The sequence below is a fragment of the Rhyacophila brunnea genome, unplaced genomic scaffold (assembly GCF_057557595.1).
Source record: "Rhyacophila brunnea isolate RB1 unplaced genomic scaffold, BYU_Rbru_1.0 scaffold_4, whole genome shotgun sequence".
NCBI classification, from domain to species: Eukaryota; Metazoa; Arthropoda; class Insecta; order Trichoptera; family Rhyacophilidae; genus Rhyacophila; species Rhyacophila brunnea.
The window spans coordinates 46,550,343-46,559,540 of NW_028233068.1; the positions used below are offsets into that span (position 1 = coordinate 46,550,343).

Sequence of the window (9,198 nt, forward strand, 5' to 3'; positions counted from 1 at the left end):
TGGTTCTCATGTGTATGAGACGTTCTAATATCACTTTACCTCATTACAAAGTTCATCACACGGTGACCAATAAATTCAACACAGAATAATACGAGACTTCATTCTCATGGAATAAGCTAGGTCGAAATACTCTGCCAACGATGGAAGCGTAGTCATTTGATGGTCGTGAGCGAGCCAAACATCGTCAGAATGTATTGTTTACATATTCGTCGATAAGCGGGAGACACGACATTCTCTCACTGACTATTATTATTAATACAAGGTTCGATGATGAATAGGTACTAGCCTAAATGTATTTTTATCAAAAGTAACACGGTTTCGCATTATTCGGAGCCACTATAAATACTACAGCTTAAAGCGAGTATTTTCTAAACACATCAGCCTTGTAAATTATAACAGTTACAACTACTCAACACAATTTTTCAAAATCAACGAATGTATTAAACGTAACATCGAATTCAGTCCTACCCGTTCAGACAAAACAATCCCTCAGGAAAAGTCCTGACGACGGATTACAACATGCATAGTATTGTCTTCATATTATGTCACTCAAGTTTGTTCGTTCAATTAAAAAAAATATTTTCAATCAATCCGTCAGAAGCCGACAGGGAACCTTATGAGATGTGAAAGATTGAGCAGATTCTTTATTAGTGATTACGAAATAGCGCAGTGTAAATTACTTACAAAACTAATTTTCTGAGATCACTTGAGCTACAATTATTTCACACATATATTTAATTATATTTATTACACAATAAATGAAAACAAGTTATCAGGTTCAGGTCGTGTACTTTGTTTAAGTTTTTGTCTGTTCGGGGGATGAGATATAACCAAAATATTAAAAAATAAGCATTTGTAGATATAGTGAAAATTTTCAAACTACTAAGGAATTTTGTAAGGCTGGAATGAGCCGACTCAGACTTAGTTGGGTATAGTCGTACAAATGTACTAAGAATTTTAATATCACCCGTCCGAGAGCTTGGTCTACTCTTCCGTTTAAATAAATTCTGAAGACAGTCGCCATCTTCATGTTTTCTTTTTGGAATGATAAAATTTCACTTAAGGGTTATCAATCAACAAGTAGCTTTCAGTCGGAGGATAATGTGGTACTTCTTGCATTGGGATTATGAAGACATTGATTTCAAATGCTATGAGACAAAGAGTACACACAATCTGTAGCAATGCAAATCTAATGAGAAAGTGAGTTTACAAAGCATTTTTGAAATGACCATGCGTGTATAAGCTTTTTTGAGCGTATTTCAATTCACAAAATGCATATTATTATGACTAAGTATATATAGTTTTTAATTTATGTAGATTTAGGTTTGTAGACATTCAATATTATCCAGCTAGCAATAAAATCTAAATTTAGGCCTGAACATGAAAAGGTTGCCACGAGATGAGCAAATAATAGAAATAACAAAATATTCTATTATACTCAAATGAACTTTCTCATTAGACTTGATTTACTAAGAGCAAAACAAATATATCCGATAGAAGCAAAGTTAACAACATTCAAGCATGCCAATGACAATATAAACTCATTTTATGAGTACATTGTATTTACTCAATATAAGAGTATTTGAAAAAGAAAAATTCTTCAGCATAAAATGAAGTATATGTTTTATTTCAGTGGTTCAATGTTTCCAAACTACCAAAATCAAGTTGTCTGCACAATAAAATCAGATTAATTGGATACTTTCATGAAAATACAGACATAATATTCCAACACAGTGAATTTTGGATTATAAATATCGACATATAATAAATTGTACTGTAAAAACGTATCTAAAAATGGGAATTTTAGAATGCTGACATTACCCCATGTTATTCTTAAAGGAACTAATCGTATATAAGTTGTATTGTGACGAGATTATCAAACTTATCTTTGATAGTTTAGAATTTCGCAGCGAACCTATGAGAAAGATAACACAGATCACAACCGCTAAGCCTATCAATAGATGTAGTTCACCAGGGGCAACTTAGCATCGTGGGGATAGCAGGCGGCTTGGGGCGGGGGTCCGTAATTGAGGATGTGCGAGGGAGGCATGTTGCCCCCGTGGTGATGATGATGATACTGGTACGCGGCTTCCCGGGGGGCCGGCTGGAGCACCACGTAAGGGTACGGAAGTGCCGGCGTGTATCCTGGACAGGTAGTGTACAGACCTGTGGCTGAAAAAAAATCAAATCGAACACAACGATAAGAATCTCCAATTTAATTGAAGAATACAATTTTTAAAGCTTCTGTGTTTGGCATAATATGTCAAGTGTTAAGGGTCTCTTTTTATAAGGCAGACATCTTCCCCAGGATACCTCCTGCCAAATAAAAAAAAGACTTGGCTAATGTAGAAAAGTTAGGGATGTGATCCATAATTTTCCAAAACCGTATTTTAATCTTACGATAATGGAATGACAAGCAATTAAAAATTGAACTTCACAGACTCCTTTCCTCAACATTTCAGGCTTGTGGAAAGAGGAGAACACACGGTGGCAGCCCAAAAACCAAATACAATATAAACCAACCGTGAAAGTCTCATGGATGAAAGATGAGCATTTTCAATTGTGTACACATAATATAACAAATTACAATTTTTTTTGTATGTAGATTAACACTGCATGGTGTGAATTATTTTAACTATACTGGGTCCTGTAAGTGTGGCAAAAGGAGAAACATCATTTAGTGTTCATCTTCTGAAAAGGATTGAAAACTTTCTACAATCAAGTCAAGATTGACTTGATTGTACCAAAAGGTAATGGTACATTTAATTACTCCAAAATAGAATTGAATTTGCTGCTGCAAAAAAGCAGAAAGCTTTTGTTAGATAATTTTATAATGAAATAAAATTAAAGAGTAACATGGAATATTATCTTCCCCATAGATTTAATTTTGAAGGGGAGGCTCAAATATATTGTTTGCCCCGGATCTTGCATTTTCTCTGAAACGCCCTGATTATAATGATAACATCATCTCACCATCGTAAGCAGGCATAGCAGTAGGCTGTCCAGGATACGGAACAGCATTCAAAACATAGGCAGGGTGATGAGCCGACTGGTGCGCCAGCAGTGGACTGGCATGGTACACCCCGCCGGCTCCGTTCTGCTCATAGTGCGGAGAGGCGGCTGTCAATGCTCCGCCATTTCCTTGATGATGGACATGGTGATTGTTGTTGGGCGCTTGGTGATGTTGGTGCTGGTGCTGATGATGATGCAGGAGCGGCGCAGGGTTGGGCGAAGGGTTAGCCGCGGCGGGAAGTGTGGCATGCTGATGGACAGGCGGTTGCCCTGACTCGGAACTGGCTGCCGTACTGCCGTGAGGACTCGAACGGGGCGCCCCCGGATGATGGTGTAGAGGCACCTTTGGGTAGTGGAATAGCTGTTTTCTTGTTAGATTAGTTTACTATGTATTTATATAAAACAGAAAAAATTTTATATTGTCTTGTAACTGAAAACGTGATGCATTTACTTTCAATCCACACTTGTGGTACATATTTACCTATTATTCTTCCTGTAATTTTTGGATGGCTGATGACCGATTTATATTAGTAAATTATAATTTTAATAGTATAACAGTCATATTTTATAATATGAATCTGTAAAATTTAGTTATCTTAGCTTGAGACTTTAAAACTCAATTGTAGCTAGTTTCGTATTTTTGTGCTTGCTTGCGCACTGTGAGCGCCAGTAGGTTCTAATATTAATCTCAAAATAATATGTAATAATTGTGCACGAGATTTTCTTTTTCGCATTAACATTTAGAGAAAGCATTTATGGTCACACAATTGTGTAGTTATTCACATCAGGGTTGTTTGCAACCCACTACACCCCTGTCAGAAGGGGGGCAATTTAAATAATTTACTTCAATAAATTACCAAGTATTATGTATTTCACAATCAAGGAGTTTTGCACTGCATATATTTAGTTTCTAAAAATATATATATTTACCGGTGCGGGATATGCCAGGCACATTGGATTCTTTGGATGGCACACGGATGCGGGATAGAATCCATCATGCGGCGGAGGCGGCAGGGGCCCCATGTGGGCAAACTCGGCTGTGAGATTTTGATACTGTGGTACCTGTAATGTTATAGTGCAACCCATGTCAAAGTGGATTACAGACCCTAAGAAGGGGTACTTAACCTAAGTGTCAATTGACATATTGAGTAAATATTTTAGAAATAACATCCGATACATTATTCTCAGTAATATTCTTAGTTGTGGAATTATGTAATGTATTTCTATGTAATGAGGTAATGAGATATGAATATTTTTGAATGACAAAAATTACCTTCTGGTATCCAATTATAATAAGATTGTTCAATTCAAAGTGAATTCTTAAGGCAGTCAGTTAATTAGCAACTTAAATACATATCACGCTCATACTGAATTAGTTGGAACGATAACAAGCTTCAGAGGTAAGTTAGAATTATAAAAAAAAGTGGAAGAAAAGAAACTTGCCCCTTTCTCAACCACTAATCAACTTCTTGAAGATGAAGACATTAATTATTACACTGATGCAGAATTATCATGAAACACTTAGAGAAACTAACGGTATGACTCGATCGGTATATTCCCGAAGGAGACATCTACAAAAAATAATTGAGTATGAATTTTACCCCTTGCATGAAGATTTAGCTAATATTAATAAGTGATGATTACAATGTACTTCACTACTACTGTTTTAACAAAAGCACTGAGGATTTGAGTCACATGTGTGGGTGATGATTTTCAACTACACAATAATCAAATTGCGAATTAAAAGCCTTTAGATGACCGGTGAAGCTTATCTAATTTAATGTATCACCAAAATTTGACGACCTATCAAAACTTATCCCAATCCAAAGTTGATTTGAATAAGATTTGATGTTAAAAATATACATACTGTATTTTGTATTACTATATAACTATTACACATATCTTTTTTGAGTAACGAAACTAAAACTGTTAGTCTTTATAAAAAAAGGTTAAGAAACACTCCCATCAAGACAAATGTTATGGATATGTTGGTTTCTATTTATGAACCTACTTGTTTCCTGACAGCTTGTGCAATTCGAAGTCTTCCCATGGGAGAGAACATCACGCCGCCCGTCTGAAATATAAACATTAGTAATTGATCATCATTTGTGGAATTATAACTCATCCCTTTTCTTGCATAAAATACCAAGTCGAAAAACTTAGTTTTGATATGATGAATCACTTACATTTAACTGATTATTACAAAAAGAATTCTAATATCTAGTAAGAATATAAAATTAAAATATTCATGTTATATATTCGAAATATACTATTTAATTTATTCGATAAAAAATGATTGCCAAAGCACATTTGGAATACTTTCACTTTGTGTGTTTTGACTAAATCGTTTTTTAACAATGAATTTGATTTTTAAAAAAATATCATGTTTTACCAGACTAAACAAAACGTTTTGGGGTCTTAAAATCGAAATAGGTACCATTTTATTGAGTCAGTATCGAGAAATTATGCTAACTCTTCAAGGTGTGATCAATGCTTTTGTAAAATGATTCTGGAAAATCCCTTGGTTATTTACGGAACCTATCAATGCACATATTATTTTAATCCTCGGCGTCTACTTGAATTCAAAAATAGATTTAGTCCAGCATCTCACAATTGTTCCAAAGATGGTAGTGTCCACCTTTCCATTGAACCGTGACTAGAAAAGTCATATCGGAAGAAACATATAAAATTATTTTGGGCATTCCTACCGTGCCTTTGCAGTAAAATGTTAGACATTAGAATAATTTTATTATTATGATGAATTTTAGTCTGTATCAAATAATAGGCTGAAATTAAATATCAATTTGGGAGTATTTTCTCCTGAGTCAACATAAGATTTGTCTTACCTGTTTTACGATGCTTCTTGAATCCTTGGGATTTGCAAATGTAACAAAACCGTAGCACTTTGAGACGCCAGCTCTATCATATATAATTTTTGCCGCTGTAATTTCAGAGATTGTTGAGAAGAACCTCCACAAATCTTCATCAGCAGTTTTGGCCAGGAATCCTCCGACGAAAATCCTATTTGGAATGACTGTCCCATATTTGGGTGCGTTGTAAGAAACTGCTGCTTCATCAGAGCCGGTTTCTCTTTTCACTATGTCTTCAGGTGTCCCGTTTGTCTTGGCGACGTCGGGTACACTTTTTACTTCTTCACTCTTTTCTGTTTTGATTACTTCTTGGTTTGTCACCCTTTTGAAGTCTTTCACCGGCTCTGTCACTCCATTTGTGAGACGGTGATGGATATTATGTTTTTTGTCTTCAATTATACGTGAACTGTTTGGCGTTTCACACTTGGTGAAATGTTTCTCTTTGGTTATCATTTTGTAGCAGCCGCTGTCGTTTCTCACGGTTGAAAGTATTTTAAATTGTTTGCGATAGACTCAGCTATCGAAAGGGTATATGTAACGTTTATATTATAAATATATGTAACGTTTGTGTGCAACCTAACTTGTGCGGTATTTTATAACATTGTTAATAATCAACAAATATATTACAATTTGTGCCCTTGATTATTCAATAATTAATACCTTAGAAATATTTTCAATATATAAATAATATATATTATTTATTTATAACAATGATAAAGTTTCAGTCTGGGGTGTGCCCCAAAATGTCAACATGACAACAACGTATGACGATTTTGCAAATATAACAGGCTTAATGTTTATTGTCTATTTGTAATATGGCTAATTATCTTTGGTTTCTGGTATCTATCTATGGTTTTTAATCTTATAACGATGCAACAATAATTTTGTTTTTTTTTTGTTTTTGCACATTCCTTTTGTACATTAGAAAGACTACATTTTTTATTTGGAATATATGTTTCGTTTAGGCAATTTAACTTTTCATGAACATTACATGAAAGTTTCTCCTTGAAATATTAATTACTTCTGTGCAGGTTCAATGCTTATAACTCATGTTTCATTATTTTTGAGATTAGCTTTCCTTTCTACTGCACATTTTTATATCTCAGTGCGTTTTTTCTTGAAGATGTGTTGCAGTTTGCAGACTGGGTAACTGAAACAAAAAACAACAATAGTTAGGAGACAATAAATGTTTAGAGATGGATGAATACTTTTATGTGGTCTTTGGTCATGGTCATTTTATGATGTGTAAAATTGTTAATTTTGAGATATGTATACATTTTTTCTAAGAATCATGAGATCTTTCATCCGGTCAATCCAAACTATTGAAATAATGATAGTAGTTGATGTTTAGTTTAACTTTTAATCAATACTATTACATTACATCATTATATCGTGGTTATTCTGCGAATAAGCATTAAGTCAAAAATACTAGTTTTGAGATAATCGAGTTTGAAAGTTTGCATGCTCTTAACTTTTTTTATATATATAAAAGGTCATGTACTGTACGACAACATTATTTAGGCGACAACAGGAAGTCGCCCTTGTCGCGAATAGAATATTTCACAGTGTTGTCATTTTTTGAGAAAACATATCCCGCGAAATTAGGTTTAAAGTTTATATCAATTCTATTCTCAGTAAGTTTATAATTACATTAATTTATAAGTCTAATTATTGTTCAATAAATATCAATAGAATTTTTTTTTCAAATAATTTCACCTCTTAATTATTACTATTATATTAGGTTAATTAATACAGCGTAATTATTGAATTTGGAAGGAAATGTATCATTGAAGCCACATTAACTGATAATATTGCTGCAGGTATTTATTAAATAAATAACTAGAACACAAATTATGACTAAAAAAGTAGAAGTGAAAGATATAACATGTTTTATAATTTACAAATGATGTCTTTATATCGTATTTTTAGTAAAATTGTTGTAGAAACACATACTGTGAAAATAATTTTCTATAAATTAAATTATATCCACCTTACATAAATTTTAAAACAATATGTACCTACCTACTTATCGGTTTAAAAATACAAGGACAATTCATTAACTAACTAATGATCATTTATACTTAATTATTATACGTCTAAAAATATTAATAAAATAGATTACGATACACATAACTTTATAATATACAAACATAATTTCCAGTATTTGGGGAAATATTTCTAGTATTACAACACTGAATTTTGACACACCTGACATGACAGGAACCCGTAAAATGGGCTTGTTGAAAGTATTGTATAGGCTAGCCTTTTAAATACGACTATTTTTCTTCTTCGCAATAAATCAAAAGTTTACTGATAGTAATTCGAACATCATTTCGTATTGTTTTAGACATCTTTTGAATATAAAAAGCTTCAAATTACGTAAATTAATAGATGCGTCCAATACGAAGTGTCAAAAATGCAAATGAATAATTTGGGGGCGTTCCTAATTTGAAACCGGAAGTTCGATTAGCTGTACTGGATGGGATTGTAGTTCACAGATTTGCCACGTAGCCAAGATGAAATTGCCGGACAATAGTTATGCATTTCAAATTGCAGATCGTTTTATTGGCTACAAATTTCTTAATGTGGTACTAAAAAATAACCGCAGGTTTGCTACTTTTTGGAAAAAATATGAAGGTAGTAAGGTAAAGGCACTAATGGTTGACAGTGCACTAATGGTTGACACTTTTGAAATATATTAATTAAAATAAGAAAACCTGTGCATGTATCCATTCGAAAATAGCTTAAAAACATGTACAATGTAAATTTTGTGATGAACCAGTCAAAACTCATTTCTTTGCGAGCCAAACCATTAAAATGGCGAATATTTTTTAAAGAGTGTGACAGAGTGAGTACGTATTTCAAATTTTCTTACCAAATCCGTTAAGAATGCTGTACTCTTCCAGGTAAGAAATTATTACATAATATGTTTTTATTTCAGATTTTTGGTATCTTACATGTAATAATATATGTTAGAGTGTAGACTAGATTTGAATAGGTTTCGTGATAATATATTTAAATTTATGTCTGAAATTGATGGGTGTCAATTATTGGACCACAAAATAAAGAAAACCTAATAGTTGACAGGGTATGTCAATTAGTAGTGATCACATCAAAGTTGCAATAAGAGTGATTTTTCAACAATTTCGGCATACACATACATTCAGTTTTGATTCCATATAAGAAAGTATATTTTTCGTCCATCCTCTCCAATAGTAGACACATGTCAACTACTAGGTAAATTAAATGTCAACTTTTGGTTCCGCAAAACACGAAGCGACTGCCTCAAGAAAAATGCCACCTATAAAACGACAAA

The 9,198-nt window shown here is 33.3% G+C and overlaps 1 protein-coding gene across 1 annotated transcript; it reads right to left on the minus strand.

The window, feature by feature from the left end:
• Positions 1-806: 806 nt before the first annotated feature.
• On the minus strand, positions 807-6,519 carry LOC147067452 (uncharacterized). The gene is made up of 5 exons (XM_085954313.1): positions 5,859-6,519; positions 5,024-5,086; positions 3,943-4,074; positions 2,974-3,373; positions 807-2,172 (listed from the first exon to the last, which is right to left on the minus strand). The coding sequence occupies exons 1-5, from the start codon at positions 6,333-6,335 to the stop codon at positions 1,955-1,957; spliced, it is 1,290 nt and encodes a 429-aa protein (XP_085810439.1). The 5' UTR covers positions 6,336-6,519; the 3' UTR covers positions 807-1,954.
• Between the last annotated feature and the right edge of the window lie 2,679 nt (positions 6,520-9,198).

What these genes read in the sequence shown, in the direction of transcription:
- LOC147067452 (XM_085954313.1), bottom strand. Translation starts at nt 6,335, where the DNA reads ATGATAACCAAAGAGAAACATTTCACCAAGTGTGAAACGCCAAACAGT. An exon ending in CAAGAAGCATCGTAAAACAG is followed by an intron (nt 5,087 to 5,858) that starts GTAAGACAAATC and finishes TTTATATTTCAG; the next exon opens with ACGGGCGGCGTGATGTTCTC. An exon ending in GCCTGGCATATCCCGCACCG is followed by an intron (nt 3,374 to 3,942) that starts GTAAATATATAT and finishes ACAAGAAAACAG; the next exon opens with CTATTCCACTACCCAAAGGT.